The sequence below is a fragment of the Fusarium vanettenii genome (assembly GCF_000151355.1).
Source record: "Fusarium vanettenii 77-13-4 chromosome 8 genomic scaffold NECHAsca_10_chr8_2_0, whole genome shotgun sequence".
NCBI classification, from domain to species: Eukaryota; Fungi; Ascomycota; class Sordariomycetes; order Hypocreales; family Nectriaceae; genus Fusarium; species Fusarium vanettenii.
The window spans coordinates 97,964-119,210 of record NW_003315874.1 but is presented as its reverse complement, the minus strand read 5'-3'; the positions used below and the strand labels follow the sequence as shown (position 1 = coordinate 119,210).

Genomic DNA, 21,247 nt, shown 5'->3' with positions numbered 1-21,247 from the left:
TCCCTCCCGAGCCCAATGGCGATATCGGACATGGGGGTTGGTGAGGCTATATCTGCAGTCTGGCTTGTTGTCCACCACGCGTTTGCCAGAGCATCACGCTGGGCAGCCTCTTCCCAGATTCAATCCACCAGCATCATGTTCCACGATGTGAAGCTCCCTACTTGACTCCACGGAAGTTCAATTTAACCTTTACTCTCATAACCGAGGCCATCTCAACCCGCGGCCGAGAGGATATGCGACGCCGCTTCTTGGCCTTCATCAACGATCACATACTAACGCCTCAAATCCAATCCACGGGGACTTCGTAGTCTGCGGCTCGGCAGAGAAGCCATCTGAAATTACCCCGGCCCGAGGTTCAGAGAACAACGAGGCCGTCGACCGGGACTTGCTGCGCTCATCGCAAGTAGAAGCTTTGTGGCTTTAGTGTTCATCCACAATGCAGATAACATTAATTGACGTCCCGAGATCTCGGTCGTGGTAGGGATGGTAAAGAGGGTCGTAGATCTTGGCGTAGATCTGCTCCTCACCTTGGTCAAACAGCCTTTGACGGTTTATACCCCGCGATCATCCTATGGTCACGTCAGTGATGTAAAGGATGAGCGTTGCCGAGTCTAAACGAATCAGCGTTTGTTGATCGCCCTGGAGAATGCCCTCCCAAGACGTCTCTGCTTACATTCTAGCGATCATACAATCTTGATATCGACCGAATGGTCAAAGAGGAATATCAATGGAGCCAGGTAGAGTATGAAGTCGACGGGGATCTGATAGAGGCTTCCTGGTGGGGAAGAGATCTCGATATGCACGAGCGCCAACGCTATCCATGGCGGCTTACAACTGACAGCCTTGAGGCCAAAGATGGAGACTTTGATGATTAGCTACGAGGATGGCGCTGTGGGACGAAGGAGGGCTAGCTAAAGGGATCTCGTCTCAATTACATGCTGCTTCTATTGGTGATCAGAGGGCTCAACAGGACGAGACTATTACAGCGGATTTGCACCATCATGCAGCTAATCAATTGCATTTACTTCGTGGTTCCAACCACATCTTCTTGGCTTATTCTCCTCCATCACCAACAAAGCTCTTCCATCCAACAGCAGATGAATGTCTCAGCAACCCCCCATCACCAACAGCACCCAACAACCAATCGCAGCCATCAAGTCCAACTTCTGCTACCAAGGGGCTCGAGCGCAAAGAAACGTCAATCCCAAAAAGTCAACAATCTCCAAAAACCAAGTGAAATCCAGGTTAAGCACGCCCCAGAAGATCCCCTCAACGCCCTACCGAGTCCGAGGCCCCCGGGAACGAAGACCCAAACTATCGATCGCCTGGGGCACGCGGCATCCCGTCCCCCTCACTCGCTGTCAAGATGCGCCATGCCGTCCCGACTGGCATTAAAGCCCCGGGCCCAGACTCTTGGGTTCGTTCCTCTCGGTCACAAGCTTTCTTAGAACGCCATCAACTTGGACTGTCAATTAGCTATTGCTAGCAAATGGCAAGTCTTTCCGTGTGGTGTTTTACATATTAGTGGCATTTTCCGTGCCTTTTTTATTTTCCTTTGTCTCAATTCTCACACATGTTCCCTCTTCTCCCTTGCCTCAGTAACCTGTCACATTTCTGCACCAGGATAATCCACGAGGGGGATACTCTATACAGGTTCTTGCGTCTTGCGCCCCACTGGACTGAGGTTTCACTTCTCCTCATAGGGGACCTCCTCTTCTCGCAGACATTGCATGTTTGTCTCGTGATTCTCTGCTTCTCTCTATCTGGAACGTCCCGCTCGTCATTGAACCTGCGGCGCGTCTACAGGAGTTACAATTACGGGCGCAAAGTATACATCATCATGGGTGACAAACGAACAAGTCCTAGGGCGAGTCCAAAGGGGAGCCCAAAGGGGAGTCCGCGAATAGAGAAGCAGGATGATGTCAATGATCCAGGTATGGTAGCACAAAGCAGAGACCAAGAGGGGGGTTGGCTGCCACGAGGGAACCACACTCTCATAATAGAAACTAACACTCACAGAACAAACACAACAAGAAGAACCCCTCCCTCAAAGCCAAGGCCTCCTCCACGGAAACGCCCTAATCGAAGCGGGCGGCAGCGACGAAGACGGTGAATTCTCAGCCAGCGACTTTGACGCCGACTCGATAGCCGGAAACTCCGACTCTACATCGATCGGCTCAAGCATCTACGAGCACAGCTTTCAAAACGGGCGTCGGTATCATCGTTATCGCCATGGGAGGTATCCTCTGCCGAATGATGAGGCAGAGCAGAATAGGGAGGATATGCTGCATGCCATGATGTTGGAGGCTACGGATGGGAGGTTGTGTTATGCTCCTATTGGGAAGAATCCGCAAAATATTGCTGGGACTGGGATATGGGCTATTGAGAGTATGTGGACAGGTTGTTTAAGTAAAGGAGCTTGCTGACACTTGCAGTGGGAGACAAATATCCGAGTGCAGAGGTGCTAGGTCTCGATCTTAGCCCTATTCAGCCTTGCTGGGTACCTCCAAACGTCAAGTCATGGTACAATGAGTGTGATTATGTTGCCAACTAGCCAGATTCTTGGTCGACGATGTTGAAGATGAGTGGCTCAACGGTGGCGACTTTGACTTTGTCCACCTCCGCAACATGATCACCATCCTCAAGTCACCAGTGCTTCTCCTCAAGCAAGCATACGCGTGCGTATCCCGTCCCAACTCCGACTTCCTGATCCTTCTTCTAACTTTTATCAGAAACATGAAGCCTGGAGCTTGGGTGGAACTTCAAGACGTCGATGGCCAAGTACACACTGACGACGACACCATTCCCGAGGACTGGCCCCTTAACGCTTCACAGAGTACCTCGTCCAAGCCTTTGCCCAGTTCGAAACCAATGCACATGCCGCTCGCTGTATTTGGAGGCCAGTATCTCGCCGAGGCAGGGTTCGTCAACATTCAACACAACTACATCAAACTTCCTTACGGAACATGGCCAAAAGACAAGTGAGCCAGCCCTCTATTCTGTCCCCAAGAAGAATACTAACAAATTCAGGGTCATGCGTCTGGTAGGCATGTACTACCGCACAGCCTGTGAAGAATTCTTCCCCGCCGTAGGAGCCCTCCACTTCCCCAAGATGGGCTGGGAAAAGAACGAGATGGAAATCTTCTTTGCAGAGTGCCGCAAGTCGATGAGAGATCCTCGAGTACACACGCCTACGGAAAGATGCATTTCTGGAGCGGTCAGAAACCTCTGGACGCTGAGTAGATGGGTGGGATTTTGTTCAAGAGCGTGTTTTGAGTAAAAAGACGGCGGCGTTGTAGAAACAACACAGCATAGTATGTGCTTTATGAATCATGGCTATCAGATACCAAACTTGTTAATCACCAAACTCCTAAACTTCTTTTTCATACACCGTCTAGTCAATTCTTTATATTACCGCCTCTTCACCTCCGTCCCTTCTTCACCTTCTTGCTCCTCGGTTCCTCACCATCATCCGCACCCCTCCTCTTCTTCCTGCTCTCCTCAAGCAACTGCTGCATACCCTCTGTAGCCTTGAACTTGGGGTTCGATGGATCGATAGCGTACTCGTGGCTCTCAAACACAGCCTTGAAACGGTCATCTGCAACATCCATCTTGAAATCCTCCTGCAGACCGCCGCGAGACTCCTTGGCTTCGGCTCGCTTCTTGGCCTTGCCCTTCTTCTTCTTGTTCTTCTCGGCCTTGATGATCTCGTTCATGTCAAAGTGGTCCAGGTGCGCGACTTGGTTGTCGTCTGCGTCCTCGGCCATGACCTTTTCTAGCTGTGACTTTTGCGCCTTGGACTCGGCTTCTACAGCCTCGCGGGCTTGACGCTTCTTGAGACGCTCTTCCTTACGAATGGAAGTCTTTGATACTGCCGCAGGTTCATCGGCAGTAGTGAAGAAAGGATCGTCGAAACCAAGGTCCTCTGTCTCAGCGGCTGGCGCATCTACAACTTCCTCGTCCGATTCCTCAGGGTCACGGCCTTCTCGCTTGGCTCGAGCCTTTTCGCGCTTCTTCTCCTTTCGCTCCTTTTCCCTTCGCTTGTACTTTTCGATTGTTGTCTCCTCCGCAGCCTCCTTCTTGGGGGCGGATTCTGTGAGGGCGGGCGTAAAGGTGATTTCCATGTCACCTACAGGTGCATTCTTGGAAGACTTGGTGGGCTCCTCAGACAAGCCCAGGGCTGCTCGCATCTTTCGACGCGCCAACTCCTTCTTGGAAAGCTTGGGTTCATCCTCTGCCGCTCCCTCTTCCTCAGCAACCTCCTCCTCCACATCATCCTCGTCTTCACTGTCGCTAGCAAGATAGGCCTTGAGGTCGTTCTCCTCAATCTCGCCGCGCTTACCAGTGAAAGCACGGTTGATAGACTCCTTGCGCGACACCTCCTCTGGGTGCATGTCCCAAGTGAGCTTCACCTTGGAGCTCTGCAGAGCATTGGTGACAAACTCGATGGGGGTATAAGAGTCGGGCACCTTGTCGCATTCATCTCGGGGCTCGTCATCGAAAGTGACGTCGTCGGGGACAAATCGAAGATCGAGGAAATTGGAGGAAGACTGGTACTCTCGTCCATCAACAGCCTCATACAGCTTCTGCGCAACCGATGGGCTTGAGCAGACCATGACGGCGTAATAATAGCGTAGACGGTCGAGCTGGTAGGATCGGAGCGCATCGCTGTCAAAGTCTTGGTCATCGCCCTCCTGTAGCAGGGCGTTCTTGATCTTCTCATCTCCATCTTCACTGTCCTCGTCGCTGTCCTCGTCAGAATCCTCATCCGAGTTGTCGCCCTTGGAGTCCTTGAACAATGCCTTCGGGGGTCCCTCAACTTCCTCCTGCTGCATGCGCTCCTTGCCAAACTCGCTGGGGTAGACTGAAATCTTCTCAATGCTGCCTCCATTCTCGGGGAGGAAACTGTTGAAAAGAGCCATCAGATCGGTAGACTTGACATGATCCCAATCAAGGTTGACAATGGCGATTCGGTTCGTCACTTCTCCAGCCTCAACCTCATTCTGCTCATCCTGGAAGCGCTGCATGTCTCCCTCAGCGTCAACTTGCGCGCCACCCTCCTCCTCATCAGAATCAGACTCATCGTCAGAGTCAGAGTCCGATTCGGAAGAAGAGAAGCCACCGCCACGCGCAGGGTCGTATTTCTCATGCGCCTTACGCAGCTCCCTCTGAACCACCTCGTCATCGTCAACCTCAATATCCTCCTCCTTCTCCTCCTCGTCCTCATCCTCATCTTCCTGGCGGTATAGCCTCTGAAGAGCCTTCTTCTTGGAATCCGACTTTACTTTTCGGCCGTATCGATCAACTTTGGCAGTGGCAGTAAACTCGTTGTCCGTGAGCATGTGCGCGAATCGCTTGTCGATTGTCGTCTTGGTCTGCCTCTTCGATGGCAGCCGAAATCGGGGATCGGTCTCGAAATCGGCGAATCGCGCATCGGCGATCCGGCTGGCGGACGAGCCGCTCTTCTTCTTTGAGTTCTTCATGTTGGCGTGCGACGTGAAAGAATTGAACTGCGATTTGCGATGCTTGATGGAGGGGCAGAAAACGCATAATTTTTTGGCGGTCAACTTTTCTGCCCAAGGCGGTGAGCCCCTGTAAGTCGAGTCCACAGATGAACGTCAACGCACCTCGAAGCATCACAAACAGATATTCAATCCCTATGATAGAAGCGACGGAGTTACTGACCGGTTTCAGTGTTTCAGATTGTCAGTATATAGTCAAGATTCATTCCTACAAACGAAAGAGGTATCTAGATGCCCAATTTTCCAACACCCGACGCCTTGCAAGCCAAGTTCAGTCTGCCATCAATGGAGGACCTTAGTTAACCTCCTCCACGAATCCAATCTGTCTCCTTGCATCCGCACCTCCTGGGACCGAGGCTATCCGCTTCGCCAGCCTCTCCTGTGTCTCTACCAACTTCTTTTGAGCCTCCAATCTCTTGTTAATCCGTTCATCGGATCCTCTCTCGATACGATCCAGCTCCTCCCGTTCACTAACCCGCAGGCTGCTGAGCGCCTGAGCGTTGCTTGCACGCTCCGTGTTCATCTTGGTTTCCCATTCTAGCATCTTCTGCTGTCGTGTGTCCTCGGCCTTCAGTTCCGCCGCAGCCACCGCCTTTGTGCGATCGAGGCTTGACTGGGTCAGCTTGTGCTGCTCTGAAAGGCGTCTCTTAAGCGCAGCATTAAAGAGCGATTCCTCCAGGTCAGCCTTGTGTCGAGTTGCCATGAGGTCTTCATTATGAAGCTTGCGGCGGCGGGCATCCTCAATCTCTGCCTTGTTCTCCCAGATTTGTTTTCCCACATTGGCCACCTCCTTTCTCCGCGCGAGAGCAATGGCGTGGTCTTCCGACTCGAGCATGATGCGCCTGAGTCGAGCTTTTCGTTCTCGCTCTTCGACTTCCATATCAGCTGGCAGACCAACGGCATCATCTGGCTGGTCTCCCGAGTTCGCATAGTACACATCCACTGCCCGGTTCTTTTGCAGTAGCTCGAGAAGTTGGTCTCGCGTATCCGACTCGGGCATAACCTTCTTGATATACATTGTTGGGGAGTAAGTATACTCACCATCAGTGTAGTGATTAAAGGGCTTGTTGATTTCCTTCCACATGGCTGCCTTCAAAAAGACCCGAGTGGTCGCAAGGGCGTCCGAGGCTTCAAAGCAGAGAAGAAGCAATGATTTCCCATGTGACTTGATGCTCAGGTCAGACCCTGCCTTGACCAGGAACATCATGACCCTATTCATGAGCTTTTCCCGGTCCGCCGTCAGCGCTCCCGAGTTGGATCCATTGAGGCAGACCTCTCCCAGGGCACTACGGCCGTCGTGCAGCGGGCTAGGGAAATCAGGATGGTGACCATGTTCCACAAGAACTGTTACAGCCGCTAGATTCAACTCCCTGGCAGCGTTGTGCAAAGATCCATCATCTTCCGACTGGTCAATGGCGAGGAGGTTGCCCATCATTCGAGTAGATAGTTCGCCACCGATCTCAGTCGCCATCGAGAGTGGTGTTCGACCCATGGCATCGGTAACGTCAACGTTGGCGCCTTCGATGAGTAGTTCTTTGACAATGTCTGGTCGACGAGTTTGAACGGCCAGCATCAGTGGTGTCGTCCTGCTGATTGTTGTTTCAAAGTTGACGTTGGCTATCAGGGTTAGTACTTGTTCGTAACACGGATTTCATGGACTTACCGCCGCGCTCAATCAGCATCTTGATCAAGTTCGAGCTGACCTTCTTCTGCGGCTGAGCAATGGCCCATACCAAGACCGTCGCTTCTTCAGGCTCGTCGACTTTATCGTGGATGCGATGTGTTGTGGTCTGGTCGTGGTAGAATCCGGCGTCCAGCAATGTCTGTAGGACCTCGGATGATCTTGGATACTGCGAGATTGCCTTGACCAGAATTGGCTCTGATCCAGGGCTCCGTACCATGATGTCCAGCCCAACCTCACCATCTCGGTATCCAGAAAACAGCTCAAAGAGCCTCAACACCTCGTCGGGGGACCTGGCCGTGTCGAACAAGCGTTCAAAGGCAAAGGAGAGCGTTTGGGCTGATGGCTTGCAAGTGAGCAGCTTCTCTGTCCAGAACGCATTGGCCTTTGACGCCGCCCAAACAAGAGGTTCCCCATTCTCGTATTCAACGTCCACGCCATGTTCAATGAAGAGCTCAACGAATTGGTCGGCCAGCGACTCAGTTTCGTCGGTGCTGTTCTTCATCACCATAACCATGGCACCACTCAGAGCGTCCCCGTTTGCTCCCTTTTCCAGGAGCATCTTTGCGACTTCGAAGCCTTCCGGGGTAAACCATGTTGCGAATTTCTCGGCTGTAAAACCGCCCGAAAAGATGTGGTTGATGTCTTGCTCAGAGATGTCTCGCGCTAACAGCAGCTTCAACGGAGATGCCTTGACACCCTGGACAGCTTGGACCATAGCATAGCAGCCATTGGTCAGGGGAGATGCTCCAGAGTCAAGCAAGAGCTGAATCAGCCTTTCGTCCGGTTCATCCTCACCAACAGCCTTGCTCAAGGCGATGTGGACCTCGTCGGTAGCTAACATGCCGGCTTTGAACAAATCGTCAACAATCTGGTATCGAATGTCGCGACTTAGCTTCCAGCATGCCTTCAACGCTCTTATCAATGTTGGGGGTGATGCCTTCTTCTATTCAGACGCGTCAGCAACTCCACATGCATCAAGGCTAAGCCACTTACCTGGTTGCTCCCCTGATGCCATAGCCCCAGTAACAACTCAAGATTCCCGACGAAAGCACTCCTAGTTGCCGCTACGACCGCTTCGCCGTTGCTGTAATTAGGATCCGCGCCAGCTGCCAACACAACTCGCAGAATCTCTTTCCCTGCTTCGCCGGACTTGGCAGCCGACACGAGTTGAATGTCCACAACTTCACCCGAGACGCCTCTCTTGAGGAGACGTTCAAAGACCATCGCTCTCTTGTTTAGATCTCCAACTTCAGTAGCAGCCTGGAAACCTCGCTCAAGAGTGAGTTTCTGAACGTCAACATTTGACCTCAAAAGGACATCCAGAACCTCGACGGAGCCACCTCGACATGCCTCAATGATGGCCTGACCGTCATTTGTCGAGATGCTTGCGCCATGGGCAATCAGGACATCTCCGAGCTCAAGGTCTCCATCACGAGCCGCGATGAGCAATGCGTTGGAGGCTGCTTGCGGGGATACCCCAGCTTTCGCCAACCGACTGCAAATAGCAAGCCTCGATGTCCAGTCCGTAATCTTCATTGCTGTGTCAAGGCAAGAGTTCCTGATATCAATTGTATGCTTGGTCCGCGAGAGAAGCAGATCAAGGATCTCAGGTGATTCCTTCGAAACAGCCAAGGCCAAGGCCTCGCCATCTGAGGCATCAGCAAAGCCGGCCAGAGTACTAACCAGCGCAAAATCAGATGTGAAATGGCCAATAGCATGACCAAGTGCCCTGTTGACCTCACGTGGTAAGGCGCCAGCTTCGACCAATGTCTTGGTGAAAGTTAAGCGGTTCATGGGGTCCGAAATGGACAGCGCATGAGGCAAAGCAACCGCAAGTGAAGCCGGGGTTGGAGGTTTCTCGCAGTTAAACATGATGTCAACCAGTGGCTCTCGAGCTGCAGCAACTGCTGTGCACAGGGGCCGTGCTTGGTACGCATTGGGATCAGCACCACACTCCAGCAGCTTCTTCAACGTGGACAAGGTAGACATGGACGATTTATCCGAGCTATCTTGAACGAGAGCTTGAATTTCCCGAACTAGCATAGAGTTCAGGTCGAGTTTCCTAGCCGACTTTGATAATATCACGCCGAGCTTCCAAGCCTTGTTGTCCGTGGACGGGAGAGGCGCCAGTCCGTCGAGACAACGGGGTATTGTGTCCACATTCTGCTTGCCAATATTGAGAACTGTATCAAGGACCTTTGGGTCTGGATTCTGAACGGCTTTCTGGAGTATCTGGCCTTCAAGCGCGTTGATGTCGGCTCTTCCTTGTTGCAGAATGAGATGGAGAAGGGACATATCGACTGGCTTTTCCGAGAGCGTTGCGAGCAAAGCATCAGCCACATGCTGCACCCCAACACTTGCTCTGGCGTTGAACAACATTGCCAGCATATCATAGCGAGCTCGGTGGTCGGTAACCTTCATCACATCCTGTATGCGGGCAGCTGCAGTCTGGGGAGAGGCGGCTTGCATCAGCGAAGAGAGAAGTGCGAGATCCTTTTGTGCAATGATGGCATGCAGTCCAGCTCCTTCATTGTAGTTGATATCCGCATTGTACTTCAGAAGCAGTTTGATTAAAGCGTCATCTCGCTGGGAAGGGTCTTCACTGATCGCGTCTTGCAGGGCAGTGTGCAAACATGGACCAGTCAATGCTCCTTTGAGGAAAAGTTCGACCATGTGATATCGATCCCCGTTCGGGAGGCTCTTGATCATGGGGAAAACTGCCGAGAGTGTTTCATTCGAAGGCCTTGCGGCAAGAATACTAGAGGTCATATGTGCGTCTCCTCTCATGACAGCGGTGCGTAAAGCCTCCCCATTCTGGAAATCTGGGGACGCGACAGCATGGCGGTTACTGATGCGTGGCTTTCCGTGGCCATTGGGATGTCCGTTCGTTTGGTCATGAAAGTGAGGGTTCAGAAGAAGCTCGACACATTCAGTATCTCCAGACTTGGCTGCTAGGACAAGATTTTCGTTCAAGGCAGCCCCGTTGGCGCCCTTCTTGAGCAGAATACGAAGCAACGCTTGTCTCGCGCCACCTGGTGCTTGCTGTGGGATCAAAGAGACACAGTCCGATGCCAGGGCAGGGTCAATGGCAGTGGAGCCATTGAGCAACGAACTAACGAGACTCACTTGGCCCTTCGACACAGCAGCCTTCAAAGCAGAAGCATCATTATGCTCAACAGAAGCTCCGTAACGGGCCAGAAGATCAGCCATCTCAAAGAACTGAGACTCACAAGCCAGCTCGAGCGATCGAGCAAGTATTTCGCCTTGGGCACCACAGCAGAGTAAAAGTTCGGCAAAGTCGAGCTTCATCTTTGGATTCAGCTTTGTGTGTTCGATGAGTAGCCCAAATGCCTCTTCCAGGCCTGGGCTTTGAGGAGGCTTGTTTCCGGTGGCAATGGCCATTGCCATGTCTCTTCGCTCGTTGTTGATCGAAATTTTGAGGGCTTCAGCTTGATTGTAATTTCCATCTGCTGTGGAGCGGCTGAGGTGCAGAACAGTATCGAAACACTTGGCTCTTACAGCATCTGTCAACCCTTGTGAGACGCAAACTGGTGATGGGCGCCCCTCTGATCGTAGAATGAGTGCAACTATGCCTGATAAAGCAGGCACAGAACAAGCTTGGCGGAATTCATCCTGGCCCTCTGCAGTTTGGGAAGCATTCGCGCCGTATCTGAGTAGAACCTCGACGATTTGTGGGTTTCTAGTCCTGATGGCCGCCGGGAGACAGGTATCGAGTGACAGGGGGTCAGCATGAGGGATGAGAACCTGGACCATTTCAAGTTGATCTCGCTCGATAGCAGACTTAAGCAGTCGCGTGCGATCGACACCGTTGTCAAAACTGCGACGTCGATTCAATAGTCCAGATTTGTGTGTTTGCATGCCGCTGAGATCGATACCCGCAGCAGCCAACTTTGCGATGAGAGCTTCAGCAACACCGGCAGATCCGGAGCTATCAACCCAAGAGTTCAACACATTGAAAATCTCCTTCGTGTCCCAATGCTTGCCCTTCTTGAGATTGCCAGATGAGAAAGCTCGGGAAAGGCCACTCTTGGGCCGTAGTTGGGCGACTTCGGCACATCTCCTCTGCAATAGGCCTTCGGCGACCTCATCGTCGGCTTGGGTTCTGAAGGAGGGCGGCTGCTGGGGCCGTGCAAGGGGAGCAGGTGCGCTAGGCGGAAAGGTAAAACCCCATTGCTGTGAGAGCTGAATGATGCGCCTCTGGCGGGCGTCGGCCGGAGTTTGGTGCATGTTTTCTTCAACTTGGAGCTGTCATTTGGAAGATGCAGGGCTGCAAGTTGTCCACCGTTGCAGGCAGAGGCCTGATCAGGGTAATTCGCGCTCCAGGCGTCGTGAAACAGAGTGATCCTATGTGGCGGAAGGTCGGGAAAGCTGACGACGCTCAGTAGAATAACGAGCGAGAGGCTTCAAGCTTTGGAGCGACGGCGGAGGATGTCGAGGCGACGTAAAAATACAGGTCCAAGTTGAGAAAAGAGATGGAAGAAGTCCTGAAGCTACGCATCCCCTCATAGGTAAGGCTGGGACCTCGAGACCAATATGCAAGAGCTTCCCCGGTGCCTCCTTCCCTTTAAACAGGCCCTGCAATTGGAGCCTTTGTTTTCATCTCGTTACAGCTGCCTGGGGTTGCGGGCCATGAGCCCCACTGAGCCACAGCCGCAGAGTGTCAGTGCCCCACGACTCAGGGCCTCATGTCACAGACGGGGCCTAAAAGCTACCCGCGAGGAGTGACGTATGGTGGAGGCAGCGCCAAGAGTTAGCGCTAGAGCACGCGTCTCCTCGAATTCCGTTGGATGCTCAGCTCGAGACTCGAATAACGTCGAATAATTATTAATTAATTTCTCAAACGGTGTAAAGCGTAACCAATCTCTAACAGAACCCCTCACTCTTTAATTCGCCCCTAGGACAGCTTGCGAACTTTCCGTGCTCAGCCCCAAGGCAAAATGCCCGGCCATGTCGCGGCTCAACTTGCACTGCCACTCTGTGACATCCATGGCTGACCTCCACTATGAATGGCGAACGACACGAATCTTTGATCAACAAATTGTGAGCATCACATCAAACACACTTTTTTGGCACGCGGAGCAACATGAAACCGCTTGATTATTTGCCTCGAGAAACCTTGACGTCGATCGCTAGACCCCAAAGAGAACCATTCGGGCGAGGGCTAAGAATAGACCAGGGGTCTAGTCGGATCCCGCCGGGCACACGTTCTGGGGCCATTTACGAGGCGGTTACGCGTATGCTGGCGCAACCTCTGCAAATTTGAACCGTCTCGGTTATCGACAGCGGACTTTTGTAGTTGGTTACACTCGTTTAGCTGTTAAATAGATGCCTAGATGGAAGCTCGTATCCTTCGGTTCGTTTCAACAGCAAAGGATTCCAGTATTGACTGTCATTGGAGAATTGACGACTGACTGATCCTTTGATGCTGGGGTTGAGCCTTGTCCGCCCAGTAATGTTTGTCCTGACGGATACCCTATATCGACAATGGTTTCACCGATTTTACGAGAAACCCAACCTCAATGGATACTGCAATCGTCACATGATGGCTGAGGGCATCTTGGCAAAGGAAGAAATATTCTTTCGGTTTTACTCAATCAACGTCGACACGTGGACCGTTGTCCACCATGTGTCTGACCACAAGTGTCACTTTGTGCTCCAATCCACCTCTAGTATTTCTCCTTGAGTAACACAACGGGCTCTGGATTGAGTTGTAAAAAATGTGTAACTTCTTTAGAGTTATCTATTTGCAATTAGAATGCTTGTCTATGCTTGCATCTTGTCTCTGCAATACGTGACATTGAGACTATGGTTTTCTCCACAGATGGGTAGATTTCTCACCTCCATCACACGTTTCTGGATGAGCTCCATTTGATACCCTGTCACTTCAATGGTATCCGCGTATTGACAATCGCCAGCACATTTTCCATATCTATCCTCGAATAACCAGCGGTATTTTGCAAAGCCACAATGGAGCCATGCTGGTGAACTCACTGACGCAACCTGCAAGACCTGATCGCATGTTCCATTGTTAGATCCCTCTTGAGATATTGTTCCCATTATATACCAATCACCCTGGTCGTCTGATCTTCAGGTCTGATGCTGTTAGCATTCAAACTGGATTACTAGATCTCTGTTAGCACCTACAATTATTCATCACTAAACCCATTCCTCTACATATATCCAACCTCAACAATCCCAACAACAAGACTGCATACTCAAACAAGAAGCACAATGCCGTACTTCCGCCTCCGAAACCGCCTTGCATGACGTGCCTGTCTTTGATTGCTAAGCAGAAACACCAGACGATTGGGTTTTTACCCCGCCATCATGGAACCTTTCCCGACCCCGCCAGCGCGTGGATACCCGTGGCCGTTATCGTGAAGACCGTCTCAAGCCGATTTTCTTCCGACTTGCTCTCAACTCGTTCGAGGTTTCTTTATACATAGGTAATGGCCCAGTCGCTTGCCTCGCCACTTCGCCGCTCACTTCTCAGGCCTTCGTCACTCTTAGTCGCAAGACATCTCATTCCCGTGCAGCGCATCGCCCGAGTCGCTTCCCATCTCTCCACCGTCAAGATGGCTCCCATTCCTCCCACGATGAAGGCCGTTCAGATCAACAAGAACGGCGGTACCGAGGTTCTTGAGTACACCGACATCCCTGTGCCCAAGGTCGGCGAGGGTCAGCTGCTCGTTCGCAATTCCATTGCCGGTCTCAACTACATCGATACTTATTTCCGTTCCGGCTTGTACAAAGCGCCGCATTTCCCTCTGACTCTTGGACGTGAAGCCGCTGGTACGGTTGTTGACTCGCATTCTTCCGTGTCCAACTTCCCTTCCGGAGCTCGTGTGGTCTTTATGGGCACCGTCGGCGCGTATGCCGAGTACAGTGTTGTCAACGCCGCGGATGCCATCATCATCCCTGATGAGATCTCAAATGAGCAGGCTGTGGCTGCGTACCTTCAGGGTCTGACTGCCTGGACCTTCATCCGTGAGGCTGGTGAGGTCAAGGCCGGCCAATGGGTCCTCGTCCACGCCGCTTCCGGTGGTGTCGGTACTCTGCTCGTCCAGCTGCTGCGCGCGGTTGGCGCAAAGACCATCGGCACAGCTAGCTCGGAGGAGAAGCTCGCTTTGGCCAAGAAGAACGGTGCTGAGTATACCATCAACTCGCACGACGATGTGGTGGCCAAGGTCAAGGAGATCACCGGTGGTCATGGCGTTGATGTCATCTTTGACGGCGTTGGCAAGGCCACCTTTGACGCTGATCTGGAAATGATTGCGCCCAAGGGCAGCCTTATCTCGTTCGGAAATGCCGTAAGTTGAACCCTTTGCCCTGGAGTTCGCGACTAACAAGACAGTCTGGCGCCGTGGACCCCGTCAACATCCTCCGCCTCACCCCCAAGTGCGTCCGATTGATGCGACCCGTCGTCAATGTCTACGTCTCGCCGAGAGCTAGTCTGGAAAAGTACACCACTGAGCTCTTTGACAAGCTCAAGTCCGGGAAGCTTGAGGTTGCGATCCACGATGTGTATCCCCTCAAGGATGTTGCGCGGGCGCACCAGGACATCGAGAGCCGGAAGACGACGGGCAAGCTGCTCATAAAATGTGATTAAATCTAGCCTTGCTCCTTTTCTTTGAACGCGCTACAAGTCTAAATGCTATGGACGGCTCAACCATTCAATCCAAAAACATGTACCACCGGAATTATTAGACCCAAGTTGCGAGAAGGCCTGCTCGCAGACGTGACCTATATCATCGCATCGCTTTAAGCCTTGGCCTTGATGGCATCAAGAAGCTCCGCGGGAGGGTCTTGTCTGTAACCCTGAGGGTTGTTCTTGACCCAGCGCCAGAGGTCGTCGCAAGCCTCCTCCATGGTGAGCTCCGTCTTCCAGTTCAGCTCCTTGTTGGCCAGAGAGGGGTTCGCGGTAAGATCGAGGACATCGCCCTGTCGTCGAGGGTTGACCTGGTAGGGGAGGTCACGGCCGACAACCTTGCTAAAGGCATTGATAATCTCAAAGACGGTGCTGCCACGGCCGGAACCCAGGTTCCATGCCTTGACACCGGGCTGGTTCTCACGGAGGTAGTTGAGAGCGACGAGGTGACCACGGGCAAGGTCGACAACGTGGATATAGTCGCGGATGGCGGTGCCGTCTCGGGAGGCATAGTCTAACCCATGTTAGGAATTGCGCGAGAAAGAGGCTGTGCCTGACTAGGAAACTTACCGTCGCCGAATACCAACAGCTTTTCGCGCTCACCGGTCGCGACCTTTCCAAGAAGGGGGAGAAGGTTGTAAGGAACGCCCTGGGGATCCTCGCCCATGATGCCGCTGGGGTGAGCACCGCAGGGGTTGAAGTATCGCAGGAGGGCACCGTTCCATTGCTTATACTCCTTGCCAGCCTTCTCAAGGTTGTTGCGCTGAGCGTTAATAAAGTCTGTGATGACATCCTCAATCATGGACTTGGTGCGGCCGTAGGTGTTGGTAGGACCGATGGGGCAATGCTCGGGGATGGGGATCATGTTGGGGAAGCGGGTGGCATCGCCGTAGACGGTGGCGGAGGAGGAGAAGACGATGTTGTTGACGTTGTTGCGCTCCATGGCGCGGAGAAGAGCGATGCTGCCGCCGACATTGACACGGTAGTACTCGAGGGGAATCTCGCCGGACTCGCCGACAGCCTGCGGATGGTGTTAACGGGCGTCACCGGAGGACAGCAGACAACTTGCCTTGAGAGCAGCAAAGTGAATCACGCTGTCAATGGCAGGGTGCTTCTGAAAGACCTCGTCGAGGGCCTTCTCGTCGGTCACGTCGAGCTTGTAAAAGGCAGGACGGCGGCCGGCCAGCAGTTCGATGCGGTCGAGGGCAACCTCGGACGAGTTGTAGAGGGAGTCGACAATGACAACATCGTAACCGTGCTGAAGCAGGGCAAGAGATGTGAAGGAGCCAATGTAGCCAGTGCCACTGCAAGATCCAAGAATGAGGTGGTTAGCAATGGGCTGTTTCTTTGAGACGAGACGACAACGCGCGGCAGCGTCTGAGGGGAATCAGATTGCGACGAGGACAAAGACAGAGTCGAGAAGGGCGCAAAACGGGGCGCAAGGGTCGCAAGGGAGGGGGATTGTGGCGTACCCAGTGACGAGAACTGTTCCAACAGGCATTGTCAATTTCTTTGTTATATGAGCGATAGGATGGGAGAGAGTTTGCGGTGAGGACGGGAAGAATCGATGGATGCGCGAAGCGGCGGGGTTTAAGGCAAGGAGGTGAGGGAGATGGCGGGGCACTTTTTTTTAAGAGGAAGAGGGAGATGGGGGGTAGGACAAGGGTTGGGGGTGGCGGGTCTAATTAACAAAGAGATGGATGTGGTGGTGAGATTATTATGGATGCTTGTTGAGGCGGCGAGTCGTCGTGTTATAATTAATGGATATTAATACGGGGTTGGCGAGGAGATGAGAAGGACAGAGAACGATATAGAAAATGGTCAGGGGTTTTCTGCCTCATTATCTTGTAACTCTGTTTACACGAGCGTCAGAGCAACGCTTTGATTGCTTGGACGGAGAAAGCCAGTCAGAGATGACGATTCTGGGTTTGAGGGTGGCGGGGCGCCGTTGCCAAGCAGGGGGGGGTTCATGATGAGGGATGGGAACGTTAGCTTGTGTTGTTTCTGTTGGCCCGGCTATAGGAGAGAGTTTGTAGCTTCTATAGATGGCTAGTAGTAGTTGATACGAGAACCTGAATCTGGTGGCTGACATGAGACTTGAATGAATTCCGCCGAGTAGAGTAACACACAACTTGACGCCGAGTGGACTGGTTATGCCGTCACTTGGCACATCATGTTATGAGGTACTTGACTGCAAGTTTCGAGACCTTGGTTGTCTCTTTTTGCCCAACATATCCATTGCTTGGACGATTCTAACAAAAAAATCTTTTTCTACGTACACCACAAACCGTCATGTCTTCCTCATGGTCCCAACACTTGGCGGCCATTTTGGCGTCACTTCACATCGCCCAAACACGTGATCACGCCAGCCTCTCAATTCGCGGCGCCTAATCCTCGGCGCGCATCGCGTCTCCAGGCGCATTCACCTCAACACCTTCACAGACGATCACGAATAATACGACCGAGAAAAAAAGAAGCGACGAGATTTTGCATCATTTTCGGATTAAAGAAAGAGACTTTTTCATTCTCCATCTCGCAAGTTTCGGAGCCCCCAAGTCGCGCACCTTCACCGCATTGTGAGAATTTCCCCAAGTCGACCCGCCACCACCAACATGATGCTTTCTTTGTTGTGACTTGCGCGCAACTGAACTTCGACATTGGCCAGCCCCAAGCTGGCGCACTGAAAGAACCGTCTTTGTCTGGCAGGACCTGGATGGGAACGGACTTGTAGTCGGCCACCTGCATGCATATTGTGCTGCGTTTTCGGCAATCCAACTTTCTCATGGTTGCTATTCTCATCTCATAGCACAAAGAACGACGACACCCCTTGCTTGGACTGCCTTTACACGAGGATAGCGGCAGGCACCTGTTCATGACACAAAAGGGCCTTACTCCTTTCACATCAAGTCCATCTTGTTGTTCAATCCCTTGTTCATCTCAACCTCGACCAAAAATTACACCCTGTCTCACTCATGCCTCCCAGAGCAGCCGCCGGTAGACGTCCCCGGTTCGCCAGTCGGGAACCGGAGCAGACATCTACACACGAGTCCCCAAACGCCCTGATACGACCTCAGCTGCCGCCGCTGCAAGGTACTCCGAGCTCTCGGAGACAGTACACCTATGGATCTGGTGTTGAGCCGCCGCCTAGAGTTAGCGCTGGCTTTCAGCGGATGGACATCAGCACCGCCGTCAACCAGGCCCTCTCCAAGCGTGATGACACCGATGTGTTTGTGCGACCGCCAAAACCTCGGGCTGCAACCGTGGAAGATGAGGAGACTTCTCGTGATAGTGAGTATTGTTGTGAAAAAACCTGGTATATCATTTCTAACGTGCCTCAGATGGAAACCGGCTAAGCGCTGGAGGTCTACCTCGGGGAACTGTCGCTGGTAGTGACGCCGACAGCCTGCGAAGTTTTGGTATGGAAAGTGACTACTACGAAGATGCGACGATAGGATCCGCGCCTACTTTGACTCCAGGTCCCCAAACAAGACAACGCACCTCCAAAACAGCTAGGACACAAAAAGATGTGTCCGAGGAACGTATTTCACAACCTGCGCGCACCGGGAGACTGCGACCGGCTTACCAGTCTTCAGATGAAGACGAAGAAGAGGAGGACCCGAGAACGACAAATGTTGTCAATCATGGAAAGAAGATCAACACGCCAGCCCCCAGTAGAACGCGCCAGACAAGGTCAAACCAATTGCCAGCGCGAAATACTGCTCGGGAAGAAGACCAAGAGGACGAGAGCGGGTATGAGGAAGCAACCGGTTTAGAGCCAGAAGCGGAATTGCAAGGTGTGCATAGAGTGGCCGCCAACCGTCGACCAAGGCACGGATCCGATGAGACGTCTGAGAAATCGGAGGGAACCTTTCAAAGGAGACCACAGCATCGGTCAGACAAAAGGGGGCTCTTTGAACAAGCCGACAAGATCAACAAGAGGATCACCTCGTTCGATAAGGCCAACGAGATTCCGATTGATCCGCGGGAACGTGACTCTTTAATCCAGCAAGAGATTCGCGACGTCGAAGACCAAGTCGCTCGTGAACGAGCAGAGAGAGAAACCCGGACCCGATTCGTTGTTCAACACGAGACGTGGAAGCAGTGGTTCCAGCAACAAATCGCCTGGGTGCTCACGCTCTGGCCTTTCCGCCTATTTATGGGACAGCGGAACAACTTGGACGACTTTGACGACTTTGACGAGGATCACGATGTTCCTGCCGTGCAATTGTGGCGGATCTTTCATCCCATGACGTACGTACGAACCTTGGAGTGGCTGTCCGACAAGTTGATGGATTACATCTTCAATTTTATCAACAGAGTATGTGGAGTTCAACTTCGAGGCTCTCAGACGGGCTTGACCATGTACTGGACCATGCTTTCTTTTCTTGCCTTGTTGATTGGCGGCGCCGTTATACATATGGGAATGGGAACATCTATGCCGTCAGTACCAAGCTTCCCAGGTCTGGGATCGTCGGGTACCCTTCCTTGGCCTAGTTCTTCCGGCTTCTTTGAGAGGATTGGAAACATGATCCCGTCAATGCCCTCCTGGAGCACGGATGAGGAACCCAATATTTGGGATAAGCCAGAAGAGCGCGGATCCGGATCCTTTGAAAAGTTCTTGGCGTCTTATAAAAAGGCAGTCAGCACTTTAAAAGACAAGGACAACATCCATGAGCAAGCCATCAAGAAGCTGGAGGCTATAGTCCCTCACATCGTCCACATGGACACCAAGGGTGGGAAACCCGTCATCTCGCAGCAATTTTGGCATGCTCTCCGAGATCTCATGAAGGCGGACGGTAGTTTCTTGAGTTTCGAGAAGAAGAAGAATGGTAACCTTGAGGTCTCTTCTGATGGACAGTGGCAAGCACTCCTTGCTCGGCTCACCAAAGATCCTTCGTTTACGTCAACCATCAACAAAAGCGCCACGGGGGCTGCTGAACAAGTGGAGAGTAAACTCTCTGGATGGTGGGATCGATGGATCAAGAACAACGACAACAAGATTCAGGAGATTCTGGACAAGGCAATGGATAAGAGACAGTCTGCTGGTTCGGAACGCGAATTCGACGAACGACTCACCAAGATTGTCAATGAGCAGCTCAAGGGGAAGAACCAAGCCGTCGTCTCCCGCGAGCAGTTTCTCAAACAGGTTGAGGGCGAGTTTACCAAGCATCGGAAGCAGATCGCTGCTGAGATGACGGAGTTGAGAACAAAGATGGATGAGCGTGTCAAGGAGATGATTCGTGCTGCAACCTTTGATGCCCCTAAGCAGGTCACCAAGACTGAGATCTCTAAACTTGTACATGAGATTGTCAAGAAGGCTCTGGCTGACTTGAGTCTTCAGGCCGTGGCCAAGGGAGAGATCAAGGTTAATTGGGATGCCGTGCTCAAGAACCAGGTCAACTTTTTTGGAGTAGGCGCTGGTGCTACTATTGACCCGAAACGCACGGCACCGGTATGGGATCCGTGGAATAAGGGGGTTGCTTCTGTCGAGGCCTACGAAAAGGGCCTCGTTGGTGTGAACCCCCTACCTCCCATCGTGGCACTTCACCCCTGGCAGGACGAAGGAGACTGTTACTGCGCTGCCCGTACTATCAACCATCGCGGCAACGCTCACAGCGCCTCAATCGCCGTCCATCTCGCCCACCTCATGGTCCCCCAACAAGTCGTCATCGAACACATCCTCCCCGGCGCAACAACAGACCCCGAAGCCCGTCCCCGCCAAATCGAAGTCTGGGCCAACATCGAAGCCGACGAGCGTGAAAAGGTGCGCGACTTTTCACAAACGCACTTTCCCGACAACAAAGAAGACTGGGACTTTACCCCTCCCAACTTTGAGGATTCATTCGTAAAGATTAGCCAGTTTGTCTACGAGAGCGATGAGTTGCACAACGGCGTGCATATCCACCATCTCAGCCCGGAACTTGAAGATTTGGGCGCCATGACGGATCATGTTATTATTCGTGCTGTGAGCAATTATGGTGCCAAGACTCATACTTGCTTTTACAGGGTGAGACTTTTTGGAAGGCGGGCAGACGAGTAAGGGGAGTTCTTTTGCTTGTTTTTTTTTTTGTCTTTTGGGGGAGGTTATATATGCGTTTGGTACCCTTTTTTTTTTTTGTCGGCATTGCTGAGCGCGGAGCTGGATGGTATGAATGGATAGGTTTTTTTTTGATGAATAGTATTGATGATTTGCTTTTGACCTTGAATATTGCTGTGACTGAATATCTGCCTTCCTCTCTAAAGAAACCACAACAATAACATGCACGACAGATGAATACATGCCCATGAGAAACAACCTCGTGCAATTGTAATCTGCAACTTTTGTCTATCCGTAAACACAAGGCTCCAAAGGGTATCGAACCTATCTCCTCT

General features: G+C 52.3%; 6 protein-coding genes across 6 annotated transcripts; 3 read left to right on the top strand and 3 right to left on the bottom strand.

Moving 5' to 3' along the window:
- Positions 1-1,840: 1,840 nt before the first annotated feature.
- NECHADRAFT_83604 (uncharacterized protein) lies at positions 1,841-2,985 on the top strand (the record flags this gene model as incomplete). Its single annotated transcript, XM_003048812.1, has 4 exons — positions 1,841-1,934; positions 2,020-2,388; positions 2,436-2,534; positions 2,582-2,985. 4 exons carry the CDS (start codon positions 1,841-1,843, stop codon positions 2,983-2,985), a joined length of 966 nt encoding a protein of 321 aa, XP_003048858.1.
- A 437-nt stretch (positions 2,986-3,422) lies between these two features.
- NECHADRAFT_22088 (uncharacterized protein) lies at positions 3,423-5,468 on the bottom strand (the record flags this gene model as incomplete). The annotated part of the gene is made up of 1 exon (XM_003048628.2): positions 3,423-5,468. A coding segment is annotated over one exon (2,046 nt), but the record flags the coding sequence as incomplete, so codon positions are not given.
- A 349-nt stretch (positions 5,469-5,817) lies between these two features.
- NECHADRAFT_83602 (uncharacterized protein) lies at positions 5,818-11,454 on the bottom strand (the record flags this gene model as incomplete). The annotated part of the gene is made up of 3 exons (XM_003048627.1): positions 5,818-7,139; positions 7,186-8,149; positions 8,200-11,454. The coding sequence occupies 3 exons, from the start codon at positions 11,452-11,454 to the stop codon at positions 5,818-5,820; spliced, it is 5,541 nt and encodes a 1,846-aa protein (XP_003048673.1).
- A 2,348-nt stretch (positions 11,455-13,802) lies between these two features.
- On the top strand, positions 13,803-14,836 carry NECHADRAFT_83601 (uncharacterized protein; the record flags this gene model as incomplete). The annotated part of the gene is made up of 2 exons (XM_003048811.1): positions 13,803-14,537; positions 14,582-14,836. 2 exons carry the CDS (start codon positions 13,803-13,805, stop codon positions 14,834-14,836), a joined length of 990 nt encoding a protein of 329 aa, XP_003048857.1.
- Positions 14,805-16,417, bottom strand: NECHADRAFT_101231 (uncharacterized protein). The gene is made up of 4 exons (XM_003048626.1): positions 16,348-16,417; positions 15,945-16,179; positions 15,446-15,896; positions 14,805-15,389 (listed from the first exon to the last, which is right to left on the bottom strand). The coding sequence occupies exons 1-4, from the start codon at positions 16,374-16,376 to the stop codon at positions 14,989-14,991; spliced, it is 1,116 nt and encodes a 371-aa protein (XP_003048672.1). The 5' UTR covers positions 16,377-16,417; the 3' UTR covers positions 14,805-14,988.
- Positions 16,418-17,847: 1,430 nt separating this feature from the next.
- On the top strand, positions 17,848-20,915 carry NECHADRAFT_95388 (uncharacterized protein; the record flags this gene model as incomplete). The annotated part of the gene is made up of 4 exons (XM_003048810.1): positions 17,848-18,163; positions 18,214-18,414; positions 18,469-18,766; positions 18,815-20,915. 4 exons carry the CDS (start codon positions 17,848-17,850, stop codon positions 20,913-20,915), a joined length of 2,916 nt encoding a protein of 971 aa, XP_003048856.1.
- Positions 20,916-21,247: the final 332 nt, after the last annotated feature.